The sequence below is a fragment of the Takifugu flavidus genome, chromosome 12, assembly GCF_003711565.1.
Source record: "Takifugu flavidus isolate HTHZ2018 chromosome 12, ASM371156v2, whole genome shotgun sequence".
Classification (NCBI taxonomy): domain Eukaryota; kingdom Metazoa; phylum Chordata; class Actinopteri; order Tetraodontiformes; family Tetraodontidae; genus Takifugu; species Takifugu flavidus.
Window position 1 is genome coordinate 1,411,848 of NC_079531.1, and position 21,854 is coordinate 1,433,701.

General features: G+C 48.9%; 1 protein-coding gene across 10 annotated transcripts; it reads left to right on the plus strand.

The window, feature by feature from the left end:
* Nucleotides 1-757: 757 nt before the first annotated feature.
* LOC130535402 (eukaryotic translation initiation factor 4 gamma 1-like) lies at nt 758-21,705 on the plus strand. 10 transcript variants are annotated; one of them, XM_057050398.1, is made up of 33 exons: nt 758-2,067; nt 3,354-3,456; nt 4,215-4,324; nt 4,612-4,698; nt 5,170-5,202; nt 5,629-5,649; nt 6,100-6,288; nt 6,365-6,467; nt 9,584-9,720; nt 12,300-12,392; nt 12,468-12,558; nt 13,420-14,439; nt 14,563-14,651; nt 14,727-14,919; nt 15,079-15,212; nt 15,382-15,504; nt 15,586-15,996; nt 16,068-16,214; nt 16,297-16,530; nt 16,622-16,726; nt 16,890-17,174; nt 17,272-17,383; nt 17,482-17,596; nt 17,745-17,989; nt 18,139-18,266; nt 18,353-18,525; nt 18,597-18,722; nt 18,831-18,912; nt 19,021-19,119; nt 19,662-19,796; nt 19,880-19,961; nt 20,053-20,193; nt 20,273-21,705. In XM_057050398.1, the coding sequence occupies exons 3-33, from the start codon at nt 4,250-4,252 to the stop codon at nt 20,452-20,454; spliced, it is 5,190 nt and encodes a 1,729-aa protein (XP_056906378.1). In that variant the 5' UTR covers nt 758-2,067; nt 3,354-3,456; nt 4,215-4,249; the 3' UTR covers nt 20,455-21,705. The 10 variants fall into 10 exon arrangements, with proteins under 10 accessions (XP_056906378.1, XP_056906379.1, XP_056906380.1 ...); XM_057050399.1 differs by having other exon boundaries at nt 758-997; XM_057050400.1 differs by lacking the exon at nt 3,354-3,456.
* Nucleotides 21,706-21,854: the final 149 nt, after the last annotated feature.

The following is a 21,854-nucleotide window of genomic DNA, read 5'->3' on the forward strand; positions in this document are numbered from 1 at the left end:
TCATTAGTGAGTAACCAACGTTTTAGCCCACATCGGTTGTTCCAGTGTGTTGTTCAGATACTCTTTTTATGTAATTGGAGCATTTAAGTGTGTTCTTAAACTTTTTTTTTTTGTTACATTACAGTAAAAGAACTGATCAAAAATAAAATCTCAGCTCCTGTGTGTGTTGTTACTTAAGGTTCTTTCCCTCCTGGTCAGAGACGTCAAATCTAAACCTTTTTGTGGCGCAAATGCAGCACTTGGTTTGTCAGAGTTGTTGGATGAGCGTGCTGGTCGCCCCGTGCCTCGTATTTGCAAGGCACGCCACTCCTCTCCGGGGCTTTCCACCAGCTTCTCCTTGACAATTGGAATGGCGTCTTCACCAGTCTTAAACCCAAAGTGGTCCTAGACACGGCCCTGCTAACAGGACAGAGCTTCCGGATGATTTGAAATGCAGCCGAGCTGATTTCCAGACCTAAGATCCATCCACCCTCTGGCAGTGACCTCACTGTGAGTGACCCTGACTGGAACCTGGTGGACACCACTCAAGGTACAGTCCCCCATCCTGGCTCCTCCACTGGATTCACCACCTTGTGGATGAAGCGCCCGGATCAATCTCAACAAAGTAATGCAAACATTCACAAATACAGTAGGATTGTCCGCATAAAACTTGTTTCATAATTTATTTATACACACAGGTATCTCTACACAAATCCACAAATAATGAACCTTACAAAATGAAAATCTTTTTATCTAAAAGTTAACTATAATGCAGGGATAATCAATAGAGCTTCTGGGCTGTTCATTACTGGTTCTGATATCTGTAACGCGAACATAAGCTATCTTCGCCATGATAGTTTCATTTTCTTTTTTCTTTCTTATCTGGATCATAATATCAATGCCATGACGCCAGCCGTTCCTTGATCCAGAGGTCTGCTTCCCAAACCGGAACTGCCTACCTACCGGCTTCCGGGAAGATTTTCCGTCCGTCCGGCTCTGCGGACTCAAGGAGAGAAAGGTAATGACCACAGTCCTCAAATAAATAGGCTTTAAAAACGTCACACCGGTGACACGTTAAGACTCTGGGATGACGTTCCGGAGTAACTATTGTTTAGCTTTTACGCCTGGAAACGTGTCTCATTGTTGCGACTTTCTTCACTGATTGCTGTTAACTGGTGCTCCTGTTTTCGGGGATTAGCCAGCTAGCTGCTTGCTAGCGTTCCATGCTAATTCGACGTGGGTGTTCTTTCTTCACATGAGCTTGTCCGGCTAGCATGCTAAAAGTGGGATGCAGAGCAAAGTTGACTCTTTGTTATTGTGACGTTCTGAAATACATTGTTCCGGCGGTAACTTGTTGTGTGCGCTGAGCGATACGCACGCGTCCGCGCTCCAGTGTTGTTGTTTTCGTCGCAGTTTATACTGTTAGCAATCTGAATGCTAACTACGTCCACGGTGGGCTTTGCGGTGTTCTAAGCATGTACACTTTAGATTGTGCCGTAACCTTTTCACGTTTCATTATCCCTGACGTTTAGGTGGTTGATTAAAGGATCTGGATTTGTTATCTCTGTTCATCAGTCGCACACAGTCCCATTTTAGTTCTCTAGCTTATGAGATCCGGTAAGAATTTGACAGTAACGGGTTGTCGGGATTGGCGGAGGCTGCTTTGACAGGGCGTTTGTTTTGAAGGCGATGACAGCTCAGTGTCCTGCCAATTTGGTTCAACAAAACGCCACTCCGGTGTTTGGTCCTTGGGTGGGTTTCTTCCTCCTCCACCGGGTCAGACGCACGCTGCTGATGTTGTGCTTCTCCCCGGGCGTGATGCTCGGCTGCTAACCAAAAACGAGGCGTCTGAGTCATTCCGGCTCAGGTTGTTTCACCACCACGTCGTGACAACACCGCTAACGTATTTATAACCTCCAGGAATCTGGCTGAAGCTTCCAGAGCTCCAGGAGGCTACACCGCTCCTGGACGCAACAGTAGCCGCTTTTATTAGCTTCAAAGTTCCCAGCGTTGAGATTGCTGATAACCTGCACCAGCAGCCCCGACGCGTCGCCTTGGCCGCACACGTCTCCAGACGCGGCTAGTCCGGTATGTTTTGCGCCTTCCGCGAAATAGATGGTTGCCACAGGCGATTCGGGCTGAGGTGTGGCTGGCATGAAGCCGGCGTCTGCTGTTGCAACGCGCCAACGACGAGAGAAACCACGTGGTAAACCCATATCGGGCCTAGGATGGGGTTAGCATCACGGCTAACAGCGCCTCGCACATCAGGTTGTGATAAATCCGTGCTTTTCATGCGAGTGTGTTTATACTACTGCATGCAGATAACTGTGGAGTGCGTGCGTGCGTGCGCGTGTGAGAGAGGAGACGTGCAGACACGCCCCTGTGTCAGCAGAAGCCCCGGTGGAGGCAGGCGACACGCGTGATTTACCTGTGGAAACGCAGGTCCATCTGCGTCGCAGCTGTCTCCTGACCCCGGCACCGTGTCAGAGCTCCGGGTCAGTGTGGCCACGTCGGTCAGGGGGCTGCAGCGGGCACGTGGTTCACGCGGAGACTGCAGACATTTGACCCCCGGGCCACAGCAGGGGTCCAAAATGGATGCACCTTCCTCTGACACTGACCTCGGAAGCATTCTGCAGCTGCCTACTTATAGCTTTTTGCAACAGTTTAATAAAAACTACTCATGTGCACACGCAGGAAGCTGATGTGTGACTGCAGGTCCTGCTTCCTGTTGTGAAACAAAAGCCTCAGGCGTCCACATCTGGGGCGCTCCTGCGGATCTTTCAATGCCCCGTCTGGGTTTTGGGATGATTCGATGCGTCACCATTGGACTTTAATCTGAACTTTACATACAATTGTCTAACTCCGCCCCCGCGTGCACTTGTTGGAAGGAGTTTTTGGTGAAATGTCACAAATTCAGCCCAGATTGTTGCTCTCTGATGTTCCCAGGCTGTTAACAAAGAGGTGTGACACAGTTAAAGTTGATCTACATGCATACGTTACGCCTATACACGCTCCTACTGTAAGATGGCCCCGTCTGGTCATCCTGGGTGGAACACGTCGTCCGTCTGACGTCTTCCTGTAACCAGCAGATCGCTGACTCAGCATTTCATCTGCCAGCCTGAAGTTTAAGAGATCCAGGAGATCCAGGAGATCTGGGCCTTCCGTTGTTGTCAGTATCAGTGTTTTCCTGCAAAGGAATTCCATCTTCCAGTAAAAAGAATCAAACCTTGGAGAGTATTCATTATCTTTGGCCTGTGTGCTGACGCAGTCCCGGTAACCGTGGTGATCACAACCGTTGCAGCGGCAAGATTTCCTCCTGTGGGTAAAAAAAGCCTTCCTGATTCATCATGACTCAGGATTTTTTTACTCCACAGCTTCCGTGTGTCTGTCAGGCAGCGATGATCTGGGCTTCTTCTATAAATATAAATGTGTCACTGTAACACAGCTCCCGATAGAGTTGAAGTACAGCTGGAGATGGTGCGTATGTTCACATACTTGAGCCATATAAATGTCGCACTAACAGTAGTAGTAGTAACACACAATTTTGCTCAGTATGAGCAGATACAGTGCAGAAAATATAAATAATATACTTATTTCTGTACAGGAACAGTTATTTTAATGCCTTTATGATGGGCTGTGATTGAAATTAATATATATTTCTGTACAGGAACAGTTATTTTAATGCCTTTATGATGGGCTGTGATTGAAATTAATGTATATTTCTGTACAGGAACAGTTATTTTAATGCCTTTATGATGGGCTGTGATTGAAATTAATATATATTTCTGTACAGGAACAGTTATTTTAATACTTTTATGATGGGCTGTGATTGAAATTAATATATATTTCTTTACAGGAACAGTTATTTTAATGCCTTTATGATGGGCTGTGATTGAAATTAATGTATATTTCTGTACAGGAACAGTTATTTTAATACTTTTATGATGGGCTGTGATTGAAATAAACATATTTCTGTATTGACATGAAATGATTGGGTGACACTTCTGGGGAATCTGCCAGACACCTTGTATGTTGTGATGTCACTGGGAAGGTAGCGACAGGAAGTGACCTGATAACGGAGCATTCTGAAGGACTTCCGCGCTGTGGCAGTAATGACCTGTGACCTGGAGCTGGCCTGGCTCTGGGGCTGCTGTCGCCCCCCCCGCTGACGGTCACTCTGTCGTTTTTAACCTCATGACGTCGGCGACGTTTCCTTCTGCTCTCTGTCTGAACAGGTCCACATCCGCCTCCACATGCAGAACCCCGTGAAATGAATAAAGCACCACAGCCTATAACAGGACCCCCCTCCGCCCCCCACCCTGCCCCCTCACCTGGCCTTTCACAGGTAAACTGTCCTGAGACCTCCCTTTCTTTCATCTTTCCCCCTTTTCCCGTCATGCTTTCTTTTCCTCTCTCCCCCCCCCACTAAGGAAGAGTCTTGTCGTCATGGCGATGTTATGCATATAATCAGAAGCAGATCACAGCAGTCTGGTCTCCTATTAGTTAATTATCAGGCCGACACCAGAGTTACACTCTCATTTTAAAACCCTTTTCCAACCATAAATAACACACACTCCTCCCCCAGTCTGCGCCTCACTTTCTGCTGGTGACATCACTTCCTTTCTCTTGCAGCCCTCGTTCCCTCCTGGGCAGCCCCCCTCCGTCGTGTTCGCCACTCCACCGCCTCCACAAATGAACCCATCAGCACAGCCCCGGCAGGTAGGCCCACCCACCGCTCTCCGGCCGGCAGCACACCCACGGCGCCGAACTTTGGCCTCCATTTCCAAAAGACAAACGCCCTCGTTCGCGTTCCCAAAACTTCCCGAGCGTCCTCACTGTCCACCCGCGTTCCCCTGGTGCACGTTCCCATCCGAGTGGTCGGGTAAAAAGGTCCCACAATAGGTCGTTCGGGTCTTTATCACCACTGTTGTCGCTGTCGTCTCCTAATTTAAATGACACGACCTCTGAACCGGTTAGCTGGGTTAGTATTACCAGGTAAATCTCCAGGAAGTAGAAATGATAAAGCACACACACAGGTTGAAGGGGAAACAACTCTGTAATAAAAATCCCGTCGATTGTTATCGAATTAAAGCTCGGCCTTTGTGGAAAAGGTCACTTTCGGTTGAAGATGATGCATGATTGTGGTGCTTTTGCCTTTAACCTCTGTCCTGTCTGCATCTCCCCCTCTAGTTTGCCTCAGGGCCGCGGCCTTTGCACCAACAGGTACTAACAGCACAACTAACAGCAGTCACACAAAATGTGATCTCCTTTTCATGAGTGCTCATTGTTTTTATTATTTCTAAAGAGTAATTGCAGAAATGTAAAATCAGTTTCATGGAAAATAATTGACATTAGCATTGAGAAAGTTTTTAAAAATGTAAGTGATGCCACCCAAGTCCTAAGAAAATGTACGTCTGGAAATAAAATCCGTTTCCAGACCAGTGCCCCCCTTCAGAAGTGGTTTTACAGCTGTCCAGGTCCAGGCCTCGCTGTTGTGCGCATGATTCCTGTGAATTCACTGCTTGACTTGGGCTCCACAGTTTCTTTAGGCTTCCCACTGACGTCTCGTTGTGACTCTCTTCCTCCTCTTCTCCCACCTTTTCCTTTGCTTTTGATTGACCTTTTTCGCCTGTGTTTGTGCTGCTCAAGGGAAGCTTCAGATCACTACAGGTAACTCAGATTTCCAATTTCTTCCACTTTTCCCTTCTTAGTTTCACCTTCTGAGGGAAGTGTGAGTTTAGTATCTGCCACCAGTGAACATTCTTGACTTGGCGTGGTTCTGCTGGTTACAGCATTAGGCTCCCATGCCAGCAGTAGAATGCTAATGAAGAGGCTCTGAATGAACTAGCATTAGCCCCTTTAGCGCCTCTGGCAGGCAGGGCCGATGTGCTAATAGTTGGAATACAGCTGCAGCTTTAGGGTAAATTGTGTGTAGATTTGTGCTCGGGTAGGTCCCTGAATGCACCGTATGAAAGAATGAGCGACTGTCGTGTTACAGATCTGCTAAGGAAAATTAATGACTTCTGTTGCCCCCCCCCCCCCTTGTGTGTATTTGTCCTCCATTTTCCATCATTCCATTCCCTTGTCGCACACACACCTGCTCCCCTGCCTCCTCTCCAGTCCTATTACAACAACAGAACCAACCTGCCTCCGCCCAGCGCGTCACGGGGCGTCCCCCCCAGCAGCGGCCCCCGGCCTGTGGCGCCCACGCACGTTTATCAGGCCGGGTCACAGATGATGATGATCCCGGGTCAACAGTTGCCTTTCCCAAGCTCACCACAAGGACCTGCTTACTTCATACCCGGACAGGTGAGGGGGGGCGCGGACTGATGTATATGGAAACCCACCTAAAACTCATATATTTCACCTACTTTTCTTCCCTTAGTACCGTTCAGCGACCTATGTGGCGCCCCCCCAGCAGTACCCAGTCCAAACAGGCAACCCGGGTTTCTACACAGCCACAAACCCTGCAGAATATGGTACTTATGGTAAGAGGCTCCGCACCGTTGTATCTATTTTATGTAACATTATACAGAGGGCCAGTCAGGAAGCAGCGGGAGCTCGCGTATAACTTTACGCTTATAACTGCGTCGCCCCGCAGCCGTCGGCGGCTTCGTGCCGCAACAACCAACTCATTGAAGGCATTTCATCCGCAGCGCAAACAGCGAAAGCAAATGAAGGCTCGCTAAAGTCGGTGCCGTTCCGTGGAAAACTGGCACACTGAAGTCACCTGAGAAGGGAAGAAAACTACAGTCGTTACTTCCTGAAAAACAGAGGAAATGAAAATGAAAATTACAAATCTAATGTCACAGAATCCAATACAGGAATGTGTATTAGAGAAGAAAATTTCTTAAGTAGACAAAACCTGTGACCAAAAAAAGCACATATCAGCAGCTTTTTAACAGTTTATTTAAATTAACCACTCATTATCACATGCGTTGGCACGCCCTCTAGTGGCGACTGTTCGTTACAGCAAGTCTTATCGAACCCACTGCCACCCCCCACTAAAAGGCATTTAAACTATGTGTCTCCTTTGTTTGAGCTTAAATTCATCAGTGGGAGAACGCAGTGACCTGAATTAATTATTGTGAAAACACTATAGAGTGTGCACAACACGCTCCATTCTTCAGCTTCACCTCTGAAACCATTTCAGAGGCATCCGATCTAGAGAGATGTGCACAGCGTTTAGTTAATCTTGCCAGGCTTTTTTAGCAATATTTCCAGGCTTTTTCATTGCACATATAATTGTGGAGAACTTCAGTCCATTTAAGCCGTACAATATTTGACATTTTCTGACAGGCTTTGGACAACGTCCTATGTTCTGTGACACGTAAAAGCTGACTGGCCATTTTATTAGGTCCCCCCGTTCAATTGCTTGTTAACACAAATAGCTAATCAACTGCATTGTTGGTGTGGTCAAGACAACGTGTTCAAACTGAGCATCAGAATGGGGAAGAAGGGATTTTAACGACTTTGAACGCGGTGTGTTGTTGGTGCCGGGCAGGCTGGTCCGAGTGTTTCAGAAACTGCTGATCGACTGGGATTCTGACACACAACCAGAGCATGGTCCCAAAAAGAGAAAATAACCAGTGAGTGGCAGCCGTGTGGATGAAAAAGCCTTGTTGATGGGAGGATTCAGAGAATGGACAGACTGGTTTGAGATGATAGAAGAACAACAGTAGCTCAAATAGCAACTCATTCCAACCAAGGAGAGCAGAACAAACATCTCTGAACACACAACAAGTCCAACCCTGAAGCAGCTGGGCGACAGCAGCAGAAGATCACACCAGGCGCCAGTGGCTTCCCAAAATTGTACAACAGAAGCTTTAATTCTTACAAATACACACATACCTAGTTTTATTTTCTCATTTTCATATCGATCCAGTGCAGCTAAATGATGTTCATTCAGCAAGTCTTTTGTCTCCTAATGACTTTATAATGTAATTTCAGCATCCAAATCAGCAATAGTTAGTCTTACACCATATAAGAATATATTTATTTTAAGCCAATTGTAACCTGTGTATCTAGCTCCGCGTCAAACCGGCCTCATGCCAGAGACCCCGAACACGTGCAAAAGTGTAACATTTATCATTTCAGAATTTAAACCGGCCAAAACGTGTCTCTGTTCTTAAAGTCCTCAGGATTTCAGGTGGAAAATGGCCATTACATCGGCCTCAGTGTGCAGACAGAGACCGGCAGTGTGTTTGACCAGCATGCCGGTGCAGTGCAAAGGCTGCGAGGGCTGTTTACTATTGCACCACACGTGCGCTGTTTCTGTGCCTCCCGTGGGCGTGTTTGCATTAGACATGGACACTGCACAGGTGATGGCTGACTTCAGTCACCAGCACGTTACAAGTGTAAGAAATGACTCAGAAAGTCATATTTGCACGTTCACGAGCCTTCGGTGGTGCATAACCCTTCCTACACAGGCCACCCCCCCTTCGCAGTGGCTTGTGAAATCTTTGTCAGCATAGATTTGATCAGCAGTCAAGGCTGATGGAGGGGGGGGGGGGTGGTCGCCAGATGACATAACTGAGTCGCTTCTTTGTGGAGGGGGAGCGAAGGGAATAACGTGAGCGGTGCAGAGGAACCAGGAAGGTCAGGGGGAGGAGCCTAACGGAGACGGGATGGAAAAAGAGCGAGCGCCAGTTGAACTGAGAGGGCACCTGTAGAGAGGACCGGAAGATCACGCAGAGGGGGATAGAAGTCACCCCCCCCACCCCCTCTTAGTCTTGTGCTGGTCATGGGGAACCGTGGGTCTCGGGAGCAGCAGGAGTCGGAGGGTAGGTGCTGTCTGGGTGATGTTCCCCTGCTCTTTCTTAAGACATTGGCCCAGGACAGTGTCTTTCTGCCGCTGTCCCTCTGGTGTCGTCCCTCTGGTGTCGTCCCTCCCTTCCCCTCCCTGCGCCGGTGTGGGCTTTTGACTATATTTAGGCCGGGCTGCCTCTGGTCAACAACACGGGCTCGGTAATACGAGTTAGAGAGAGAGGCAGAGGAGGCTCACACGGAAGCCTCTTCAGTCTGACAGTTCTTTTTTTAAGCCCCAGTCCTATGACAGTCCTACACCGGGGCCCCTCACAAGGCCAGGTAGTATTACCGAAACCTTTCCGTATGGGCTACTGGGGCTGTTGAGAAATTGTGGGGGGGTTTAGCCATGTTGAAAGAGGTTTATTTGACATTAGAAAACGCGCTAATGCTGGAGAAACGCTGGCGTGGGGGAGTCGGGGAGGGACTGCTGTGTCACGGTTTGAAGGCCTACCCGTTTGGGCCTTCCAGCTGGAATGGCTGCTTCTCTTCGTTGGCCTTTTGAAATGGCGTGAATGTGTTCAGAGCGGAACAGCAGGAAAAATACAGATTTCAGCCATTGTTTTTGTCTGTTCGTGTCAATGACAGTGAAGCATTTATTCATAAAAAGGATCTGCACATTAGGACTGAACGTGGTGTGATTTAAATAACCTTACATGTCACCTCCATGTGATATCATCATACACTATATTTTCGACTTTTCGTTGGTAACCTGTGAAATTTTGCTTCTATGTTGTATGTATGACCAACTTCTGTCATGTGTGGGTTGACTTTGCTGCTTCTCTTGGATCCCCAACAGGGGCCTACTACCCTGCCCAGCCACAGTTCACCCCCTCTGTGCAGGCGCCCCCGGTCATCATGAACCCCGCCCCCCAGCAGCAGCAGCCGCCACCTCAGCCCCCCCAACACATCCCCACCAAGCGGGAACGTAAACAGGTAAGTTCAACGCCATCCTCAACAGAGTCGACTTTTATTTTGAAAGGGCACGCGAGGAGTCGACGTCACGCTCAGGGCGCCTGTATGAGTGACGTCGCCTGGTTATGACTCACACAGCGTTGACGTGCATCATTTGGTGATTTAACATCTAATCAGTGACACATAAATGCCTTTGGATGAAAGATTAATCTCAGAACTCCAGCTCGTTCAATATTTATTCATGCAGGATATCGACTAGGGGTCGAAAATTAAACATAAAAGAGACACCTGAACCAGAAATCTGCTAAACTTGTTATCCATAATTTATGTTTGTACGTGTATTCAGTCTCATAAATGTCCTCAGTGTGTTGAGGGTTAAAATGGAAATGTGGTCGGAAATGACAGGCATACCAGAGTCGTCCCCCCTGGATCTAAAGGTCAAGACCTTTCGCTCCTGAACAGGTTGCGTTGCATGGTGAGAGCAGAAGAGAAAAAATGTTTGGAATAAGAGTTATTTTCTTGTTTCTTTCTTGCAGAGGCAACTTTCAACGCTGAAATGACAGCTTAATGATGTTTTTGATGTATGATTTTAAATTAAGTGGGCATGCCCGTGCACGTGCCAGTGATGGGTTTCATGTGCTGCTCATCAGCTCTTTGAGTCGTGATCTGTTGTCATCCCGAAGCTTTTGTTGCAGCTTTATTCAGGTTTTATCTCTGAACGTGTAACATGACTGAAACCCATCTGCTGATACCATTTGTGGTTTGTTCAGCCCTTCGGCTGTTGCGTTATATATTCCGAGCTTTCTGCCACCAAACTTGAGCAATAGCTGGTTCCTCTCAATCTTGAACGTGTCTGCTTATCAGTAGTTACTTATAATGCACTTTAGCCCGTTCTGGCTGATTCTCTGAATTCTGCACCATGTCTTGGAACACACCCCCACACAGAATGTGAGACTCTCACGCTCAGAATGTGTGTGAAGTGGCATTTGGGCTAATAACGTATGCGTGTTTGCATTCCTGAGTGGTGCGTGTTGAAGAACTCTGGGCTCTGTCATTTCCAGAAGGCTCCTCACACATGTGCAGCCATTTAGGTGCTGCTCCGGGCGTGTGGTGCATGTTCACCACGAGCCAGGCTTTTGCATGTTTAATGTCTGGCAGTAAAAGTTACAGCCTTACAAACGATTTCGATTTCCGTCTTTCGCGTTAATGACAGAATCTAGAGCGGTGGGAGTGAAGGACATGTCAGCACATAGCTTAGCCCCACGTGGCCAGCAGGCTCCTCCCCCCTCTGAACCGGAAGGGCTAACTGACTAGCAGTTCTCTGCTGCTGTGGCACCCACTCCGCCTCCTCCTGCTCAGCTAGTTTCCTGCCTGCAGTGTGGGGGGGGGGAGCCTGAAAAGAATCTCTCTGTGGAGCTACTACAACATGCAAGACGAGTAAGCAGACAGAGAGAAGGAGCTAAGAGGGGATTTTTCTCTGCCGGTTCCACTTCATTTGATAAGTTTTTTTTCTTTTTTTCCCCTGGAAACACTCCCATTTCTCCCTCCCTGCCCCTCTGGCCCCTTTAACTCTCTTAGTCTGTGGGCGGGCTTCAACATTCCAATACCATAGCTTTACAAGGCCAGTCATTTTATCCTTTTTTTTCCCCCTCTCACTGTTTGAGAGAAGGGGGGGAGATGGGCTGCTAGCTTGCTGACAGTCAGACACAGCCCTGGACTGTCCTGTTCTGCCGGTGCGGAGCTCTCTCTATCAGCCTGGATGTAACTATGTTGAGCTGAGCTAGGACTACACAGACTGCATCCACCTATGATCCCGGATTGTGGGGTTTAAAGTTCAACACCTGATTCAACTGGTGTGGCTATTCCGGACCCAGAATGAGAGCGGCCCTGTAAGGTCAGTAGTCTTCTGGGAGAGGAGTCGCTCGCAGACTAAATGAGGTTAAAGACACCTAGTTGTGAGCGTTGTTCTGTCCAAAATAACCCAGAGAGGAACTGGCTGACAGTTTTTACAGGTTAACGCTTGTCGAGTTGACGCCTACGTCATCTTATTTGGTGACATTGCGGCTCACATGAGTTGCATGACAAGGAGAGAGAAAGACAGACAACATGTGTCATATATGGACACTCCTCAAGAATGTGTGATCTTCACTGGTCCCCCTCCGTCCAGATGTGCTGTTTGCACGAGAAAGCATTTTGTTCTTGCCTTCACCAGAGAAACCTCCACTTTGGAAGTCGGCTAACTTGATTCTGGCTCTCACTCGGCATGACAGGCGAGGAAAAAGCTGAATGGCGTTCAGTTGTTAAGCAAAGGAATTTGCATGGCGGCTTCTTTTTGGATTTGTTTGAGTCAGCGTTGACTGTGAGATATAGCTTTCAGCAAATAAGAGGCAGTTGGCCCGTCACAGATGTAGAAAAGGGCTGAGCGTCGTGAGAAGTCGACCCTCGCGTGCCTCTTTGGGCTATTTTATATCCCCTTTTCTTTCGCTTTGCACTTAATCATTTATAGTCAACCAGCTGATTCTCATGTGCTTTCTTGAATAGCTTCCTCCATTTATTTTGGGTTTTTTTAACCATTACAGCTGTTTTCTGTCTCTCCTTAGATCAGAATAAGAGATCCAAACCAAGGTGGTCGAGACATTACAGAGGAAATAATGTCAGGGGGCCGTAGTGGATCTACCCCAACGCCGCCACAGGTCAGCACAGAATAATCATTTATAGGTGACATACATTGTGTACACAAAAAGGCCAACCACGATATCGCCCAGCAGACGGCCCTGTCTGGAACGGAAAGTCCAACAGTGGGACAGGCCAACGGTGAGAGCGTCCCAGCTGGTGCCGCAGCCACCGTGGTGAGACCAGGTAAGCTGGCTGTCAGCCTTTTCTTCTTTTCTGAGCACCGATCACAGATTTGACGGAATGTAATGAGGCTCATGGGAAAGCTGGTCAGATCCTTTGTTGACCAGCAGCGTAAATGTTTCTAGCTGCTTTCAGAACTCGGGCAAAGTTTGAGTTTTGTGTAACCTTTCATTTTAAGCATTAAATGTGATCAAAAGTTGTATATTAACCTGCAGTATGTCAAATCTGTATAGATTGTTGTAATTGTACAGGAGTTTAACTATGATATAATCTGATAATCAGCTCTGAAAAACCATGAAAGGGATTATTAACATTGCTGCCCAAAACGGCAACAAATTACACAAAGATTAAAAGAAGTCCTTCCTTAGTCTACGTTGAGAACCGAAATCTCTTTTTGACAGCAGAATCTGGTTCAACTTTTTCTTTTTCCTGTGTTTCTGAATCGGTTTGTAAGATAATTCAACACACAACTCAATAAGTTTGATGATGCAAGTAATTCAAAGGGGTTTAAATACAGCTGTGCTCATTTTAGGGAGCATGGGATTTGGGAATTGTGAATGTTTGATCTGTAGAAGTAAGAATATGTTGGACTGTGTGAGGAGCTCCAGTGCTTGAGCTTGACTACAGCTCACCCTGCAGGCTACATGTCATGTCACATTTAGAATCCTTTAAATTTCAGCATCTTTTCTCCTAGAATTTTGTAACGAGGCACCTTATTGGTTGGGGAAACAAATCAAAATTGTAACAGTTACCACAAATGTATGAGTTGATGAGGTCCGCGATCAATTACTTGTTTTAAAGGTTGTGTTTCCTTTATTCTGTGAAATGTTCTCACACCTCTTTTGAAAACTTCTGTCCCTTAAGATGAGAGAGGGAAACCTACCCCGCCTCCACCATCAAAGACCCCTGAACTTTCTAAGGCAGACCCTGTCCCAGCTGAGACTACCTCCTCTGACCCAAACACTAAGTCTCCTTCCCCACATCTACTATCAGAACCAGAGGACGCTTCTCTACATACTGTCTCCACACTGAGACCGAGTGCTGTTGCAGAAGAAATGGACCCTGCGCCACCTTCCACGGAAGGCCTCCACTCAGCGCCTGAGGTGCCTGCCTACCCTGCACCCCTACCTGATCCTGTGCGCACTTGCACTGCGAAAAGTGAGAAAGCAGCCACACTGGAGGAGGAGGAGGAGGAGGAGGAGGAGGTGGAGGTGGAGGTGGAGGAGGAGGTGGAGGTGGTCAAAGCAGGAGAGGCGGATCCCTCTTCAGACCCTCTCGCTGCACCTCCCTCCACTAGCAACGGTGTTGCAGAGGTGGAGACAGATAGACCAGCGGCCGTGTTTCCTCCCAGTCGTGTGGAGACGACTCTGGAATCTCCTATTGCACAGCCTGAGGAGCTCTGTCTCCCCAACGGTTTGCCGTTGCCGGCGCCGCAGGACCCCGAGGTGCCCGCCGTCGACCCAGGAGAGCGCGACGACAGCCCCATCGCAGAACCTGACATCACCCAAGATTCCCTCGCACAGACGGCCTCAGCCACCGCTGAGATGGCGGAGACTCCTGTTGTTCAGGCCGCCGAGCAGCCCGCCGCAGCCCCCCAGGAGATTTCTGTTGAACAAGTCGCCCAGGCTGTGCCTGTCGAGTCTGAAGTCCAAGAAACAGTTCCTGCAGACGCGGCTCCCACGGAGACCGCAGATGTCGAGGAAAGCCCCCCGACGCCCCAGCCTACCGCCGAGGAAGAGAAGCCATCTTCTGCAGAGACAGTTTCCATAACTGACAGCACATCAGAACCGGTGCCCGCTTCTCCCCCTCCGACAGCAGAAGAGAGGGAGGACATCCCACCCCCCCTGACTGCTACGCCCGCCCTTGTAGAAACTACTATGCAAGGTCAGCGAAGACCTTGAATCTATACATCGGCATCAGACTGATGCATTTATAATATGAAACTGTGGGTTCCAGCATCTTTCATGAGGTGTGTTCTGATCCAAGGTCAATTGTGTCTCCATGCAGCTGCTGTGTCTGTGCCAAAGAAAAAGAGGAAAATTAAGGAGCTGAACAAAAAGGAGGCAGTAGGAGACCTCCTGGATGCCTTTAAAGAGGTCCGTCTCTGTCCCCGAACTCAGCCATTCCCACGTTTGAGATTTTTCCCCTTTGACCGTTCTTCTTTGATCCAGGAGCTGGTTGTGGCACCACCAGAGCCAGCCCCAACACCCGTGCAGGAGACCAAGCCTCCCGTTGTTGCTTCTCCTCCTCCAGAGGAAGCGGACCTGACCTGGGAGGACAAGGAGGACAAGCTGGATGCAGAGAACATTCAGCCAACTGCTCCCGAGCCGACTGTAATTGACAAGAAGTATCAGTACAAAGAAGGTGAGCACTCCTCATTAGGGTTGAGTCCTATTCTGGTAATCCTGGGCCATTAGTGCTTCAGATCTACCACCTTCCATGTTCTTCATTGGTAGATGAGGATATTAACATGAAAATGGTTCCAACTGACTCGGCCCGTGATTTTCTTTTTTTTTCTTTTAGAACAATGGAAACCAATCAACCCAGAGGAGAAGAAGAAGTATGACAGAGTGTTTCTTCTGGGCTTTCAGTTCAGTTCAGCCAGCATGAACAAACCTGAAGGGCTACCAGCCATCAGTGACGTTGTTCTGGACAAGGTGCAAATCTGAAAGATAAATCCTGTGTTTCTGTGCATTCACAATCGCAGGACTTAGCAGCCGGGCGGTTCATTTCTTGTGCCAGGCTATTTTGTTGTAATCTCAAGCTGTTTCAAATTTTCTTTTGTGGTATTTGATCGGCCTAAAAGCGTTGATCTTGTCATTTTAGGCCAACAAGACCCCACTGCGGCAGTTGGACCCCAGCCGTCTCCCAGGAATAAACTGTGGCCCTGACTTTACTCCCTCTTTTGCAAACCTTGGTAGGCCTGGTATGGGAGGAGGTAGAGGACCGGTGAGCCCACACTTTTAAGCACGACCTGATAAATCTCAACTTTCATCATCCAGAAGTTAAATCGTTTTGCCTTCCAATCAGCCTCCAGGCATGGGCATCGGGGTCGGCAGTTCACGTCGTTCCCAGCAGGTCCAGAGAAAAGAGCCGAGGAAAATCATCACCACCATGTCGCTCAGTGATGACGTGCAGCTGAACAAGGCGGAAAAGGCCTGGAAACCTTCCGTGAAAAAGAGCGTCCGCACCCGCGGGCCGGAAGAAATCGACGAGAACGATCCGGAATCAATTAAGACCTTCGAGCTCTTTAAAAGTGTTCGCAGCATCCTCAACAAACTGACCCCTCAGAAGTTTCAACAGTTGATGAAACAGGTGATGGAACTGAATATCGACACCGAGGAACGGTTGAAAGGAGTGATAGATCTGATCTTCGAGAAGGCCATCTCCGAGCCAAACTTTTCCGTGGCCTATGCCAACATGTGTCGCTGCCTTATAGGGGTAAGTTGTGCCAAACCCAGGGGATTATATACGCAGTTCTCTCTTTTTAAAGCATGTCGTCATCTCTTCAGCTTCGAGTCGAGACCTCGGACAAGACAGGAGCCACTGTGAACTTCCGTAAGGTGCTGCTTAACCGATGCCAGAAGGAATTTGAAAAGGATAAAGATGATGATGAGATCATTGAGAGGAAGAGGAAAGAGCTGGATTCCGCCTCTGAGGTACGCCGCTGCTGTGGAAAGGAAAACATTCCTGCCATATTTCTTCGCTTCTCTTTGAAGTCAACTCCTGCGTTCTTATTAGGATGTGAAACAGCGTCTCGTTGAGGAGCTACAGGAGGCCGAGGACTCGGCCAGGAGGCGCTCACTGGGAAACATCAAGTTTATTGGCGAGCTCTTTAAGCTTAAGATGCTCACAGAGGTCATCATGCACGACTGCATTGTAAAACTGCTCAAAAACCACGACGAGGAGTCCCTGGAGTGCCTGTGTAGACTGCTGTCCACCATTGGCAAGGACCTAGACTTTGAAAAAGCCAAGGTACCTCAGCCGCATCGCACCGCTGTCCAAACTTTCTTTGTCACCAGGTCAAATTTGGATGACCAGGCACAATTCTGTTGTTTGTCCTCAGCCGCGTATGGACCAGTATTTCAATCAGATGGAGAAGATCATAAAAGAGAGGAAGACCACCTCCAGGATCCGCTTTATGCTGCAGGATGTGTTGGATTTGAGACGGGTACACACACACACACACACCACACACACACACACACACACACACGTCCTTGGTCTTCCGATCACAGCTGGCCAGTTTTAGGCACTTTGTGCTCACAAGTGCCCCCAGTGACAGACTCACTTTCCACCGCACTGACTTCACCTTTTTTCTGATACCTTCATAGAACAACTGGGTTCCACGACGAGCCGACCAGGGACCCAAGACTATAGATCAGATCCACAAGGAGGCCGAGCTGGAGGAGCACAGGGAGCACATGAAGGTGCAGCAAGCCCTCGTCTCCAAGAAGGAGATGGGCGGTGGTCCTGGCGGCAGGATAGGTGGAGGAATCGGGGGGCGTGGGGGCTCTCACACCCCGGGCCGTGGTGGTCCTCCTCAGGATGAGGGCTGGAATACGGTCCCTATCTCCAAGAGACCCATTGACCCTTCTCGCCTTACCAAAATCACAAAGGTAGAAGAGTGAGGTCACGTTTCACTGCAGCACAGCCAACTTCCTGTTTCCCGTTAGCAGCGTTGCAGGAAATGTATTCACTGAAATTCTCTTTCAGACTCCCGTGCTCGACTTCAACAATCAGTACCTGGCCCCTGGTGGTAAGGGCACATTCGGCAGTTGGGGTAAGGGCAGCAGTGGAGGCACCAGCACCAAGCCTGTAGATTCCGGTAGGTTTCCAATGCTCATTTTGTTTCTGATTTCACTTTTTTATCCCGTTGGCATCAAAGCTGAAATATATTGTGTGTGTTTGTGTTTGAATGCCCAGGGTCAGAGGCAGGTAGCCGTCCAGCCACCAGCACTCTGAACAGGTTCTCTGCTTTACAACAGCCTTCTTCCTCCTCCTCCTCCTCAGCGGACCCTGATAGACGGGTTCCTCAGAGGTAAGACACACTCCCGATTCTGCATCCTGGAAAAGCATTTTCCCCGTTGGGCCCATAAATGAGTAAATAAAGTTGCAGTTTGTAAATGAGAAGAAGAATTGGATGCAGATCATTTCATGGCCGCGCTGCTTTCCACTCCGTCTCGCAGAAACAGCTCGAGTCGAGAGCGCGGCGACAACTTCGAGCGCTCTAACCGAGGCGAGCGCTTCGACAGAGGCGAGGACCGGAGAGACGAGCACGACCGAAACAGGCTGCTGGTCACCAAACGCAGCTTCAGCCGGGAAAAGGAAGAGCGGAGCAGGGAGAGGGAGCAGCGCGGACCCGCCGATCCCGTGCGCAGAGTGGCGAGCATGACGGACGACAGGGACCGAGCCAGGAGTCGGGAGAAGAACGGTGGGGGGGGGCAGAGCGCTCTGCACTGTTAGCGGGTTTAGTCTGCATGTTTTGGTTTGAAATTGATGTTTAACTCTCAAATTTGTAGCCAGCTGTGTTTTAAATTCACTCATCCAGACGGGATTTCTTTTGTCTCCTTGTGTGGACAGAGAAACGGGAGCCAGCCGTCACCCCCCCGCCTCCACAGGCCCCCAGCAAGCCCTCCTTGAATGAGGACGAAGTGAGCAAGAAGTCCGTCGCCATCATCGAGGAGTACATCCATATTTACGACACAAAGGTAGACATCGGGGCCCGCGACGAGGGCGCACGTTTGCTCGTCTGCCGTGCGACCGCAGGTTTCCAACGTCCCCCGTGTCCCAACAGGAGGCTCTGCAGTGCGTGCAGGAGCTGGACAGCACCGAGCTGCTGTGCGTGTTTGTAGAACGGGGCCTGGAGTCCACGCTGGAGCGCAGCACCATCGCCAGGGAGCGCATGGGTCAACTGTTGCACCAGCTGGTGAAGGCCAGCATCCTGCCAACAGCGCAGTACTATAAAGGGTGGGCTTCCTGGACCCCTGAGATCCATAGCACGGCGTGCAAATAATATTCAACCCTCTGTTTGTCATCAGGCTCCACCAAATCCTGGAGATGGCAGAAGACATCGCCATCGACATCCCACACATCTGGCTCTACCTGGCCGAGCTGATCACACCTATGCTCCACGAAGGCGGCATCCCAATGGGAGAACTCTTCAGGTGAGTTCCACCTTCTTCTGCTTTTCAAACGTTGCCAAAGAAGGAAACTGCTGTGCTTTTCCCCGTTGTCATGTCACATGCACTTCCTGTGCTTTTCACTGCTTCCAGGGAGACCTCAAAGCCTTTAATCCCTCTGGGAAAAGCTGGAGTCTTGTTGGTCCAAATCCTCACTTTACTCTGCAAAGAAATGGTATAAAGCAGCCAAAGTTAATAATAATAATAATAATAATGTTATGTGCACTGGGACCTTTTTGCTTGCACGGTGCTGTTCATCAGTCTCCCACTAATCTGTGTCCAGAGCCATAAAAAGGCCGGGACGATGTGGAGGGAGGCAGGTCTACGGTGGAAAGATTTCCTCCCTGAAGATGAGGACGTCAACAAGTTTGTTACAGAACAGGTGATCCATTGCTCTCCGCCGAATTGGTCTCGCAGTTTCACCAGTTGTTAAAGGTGCACGCTGCGACCGTGCGTGACGTAACTTCCTCCTCCCAATGTTTCCGGAACTGTCCCGAACACGTGGAAGTTTCGCTCTATATGTAGACGCTATATGAAGCGGGATTAATTGTTTTCTTATTGTTACTCCGGTCGCTCCGCTGCTTTCTGATCAGGCGCTGCACAGCCACCTTTCGTTGCTCGCCCCGCCCCTCGCCTCCTCACCTGGTGTTCTCGTGCACTCCCAGCTCTCAGTTCACGGAAGGAAGACGCTAAGCTTATTTTTGGATTTTCATTTAAATGTGATTCCACCTTCGGCTGCACTCTTGTTTTGACAGCTGGTTGAATAGTTACCGTCAATTTTAGTGTGTTTTAATCTGTTTAAAATAGCGTTTTCACACCATATAGCGCCCTAAAAGGCGTACTACAGTATCTGATAGAAGAGTCCCTTAAATGTAAGTATTTGCTGCATTAATCTTAAGGAATTGTGCTGTGAACTTTAACCAGAATGTGGAGTTCACCCTGGGTGAGGAGACGGAGAAGAGCAACAAGAAGGAGCTGAGCTCAAATGAGCTGAGCAAACAGCTGGAGAGGCTGATCCAGGACCAGGCGGACAACCAGAGGGTGTTCGACTGGGTCGAGGTCTGTATTGATGAGGGCGAAGGAACGGAAGTTGTGGGACAAGATGGACGCCGGGCCGGGAATAAGCTGTTCTCCTGTTGCAGGGGAACCTGGACGAGCAGCAGACGTCCTCCGACGTGTTTGTCCGAGCTCTGATGACGAGTATCTGTCAGTCAGCCATCGTCTGTAAGTCACCCAGCCGTTGCTCAGTGTGCACGTGTGCACGTGTGCACGTGTGTCCGGTCAACCTAACCGGTGCTTGGGGCTGTTCCCGCAGGCGACAACCCCTACAAGGTGGACAGCAACCTGATCAAGACGAGAGTCAAACTGCTGCAGAGGTACCTGAAGGACGAGCAGAAGGAGCTGCAGGCTCTCTACGCCCTGCAGGCTCTCATGGTGCAGCTGGAGCAACCGGCCAGTGAGTCGACCCGGTTCAGTTCGGGGGAGGACGGGAACCGCGCCGCCGCAGGCTGACGCCGCGCCTCTGTTTCTTTCAGATCTGCTGCGCGTGTTTTTCGACACCCTTTACGACGAGGACGTGATCAAGGAGGAGGCCTTCTACAAGTGGGAGTCCAGCAAAGACCCCGCCGAGCAGCTGGGCAAGGGCGTGGCCCTCAAGTCCGTCACCGCCTTCTTCACGTGGCTCCGCGAGGCCGAGGACGAGTCCGACAACAGCTAGAGCGGAGCGGGGGAGCGAGGGAGGGAGGGAGGGAGGGGGAGCCTGGATTCAGAAGAGCCTGAATCAGCGAAAATCCTTCTGCATATTCAGAAAAAAAAAAAAGCAAGAAAAAAATTCTTCAACTGGGAGAGATTGTATTCTGGATCGAACTTTCGATCATGTTTTTTTTTTTCTTTTTTCAGCTTTTTTTTGGGGGGGGCTCCTTTTTTCTTGCCCAACAGAATGTCTTTTTTGAAATAAATGAATCATACAAGATAATAGAGTGACTAGTTCTGACTAGTTCTGACTAGTTGTGAGAGCCGATGCTGGCGCGCCGTCGACGATGACGTGGTTTCCTTCAGTATTTTTTCGGGAGGATTGTCTCCTGTTTTCAAATGGCTTTCTTTTGTCGCCACGGCAACACAGTTTAAGACACTTTGCTTATTAATGACAGATATATAAATACTTTAAAAGCCTGTTCACATCTATATTTTTAATGGCATCTTTTGTCACGCGGCGACGTCTGAGCTACCAGACCCCGCCCCGCCCCGCCCCCTCACGCTGGCTTTCTGTTTTTTTGGGGTGCCGAATGATGGGATGCGTGTGCTTTTTGTAATAAAACAGAAAACTACAAAGAACCAGTGGAACTCTAAGACAAACATTTGGGGAAAGGACTTGGAATGACGGTTGTGGACTCCGGAACCCCCGCAGCATCACCGCGGGTGACGGACGCTCACCTTTTGCTGCTGAGGGGAACCCCTCGACCCCCCCCACCCTACCCCACCCCCGGGAAAAAAAAAAAAAAAAAAAAAGGAGCGAAGAGCTGGAGCTCCGGATCAGAACCTGTTCTCCGATTTTAAAAAAAAGCAAAAGATAAGAGGCCATTTTGGGAAGAGTTCCACTCAAAGGTCCAGAAGAGACCTGAGCTCGTGTCCCAGTCCAGATCCCGAGGCCCTTCCTGCTTCCCTGAGTGGAAATGCATTTCAGGAGAGTTCTGTAAATATTCCATAGATTGTTTATTTGCTTTTTGTTTTCTTTTACTTTAGGAAAGGAAACCTTTTCCCTGTATGTATATTTTCTCTCCTCAGAAGGCAGAAGGGGCTTGTAATTATCCAACCCGAGTCATTGATTACATTTAATTGAAAATTTGTAAATATTTTTTTGCTTTACTTTATTAAAAGATGATATTTAATTAAGACAAATTAATGCCTCTTTTCACATCCCAAACTGGAAGAAATATTAAAGATTGTTGCCAATAAAAGAAAAATGACAGATGGTGTCTTTGCAAACTGTGTGTAACTGCTATTTAGAGTTTATACTGGTTGCTAGGAGACAACCGAACGGCCCCAGACGGTTGTCGTGAGGAACCTTCACTAATTCTTACTGGTTTAAGGTGGCCTTTATTTCCAGTTTCTGGTGCT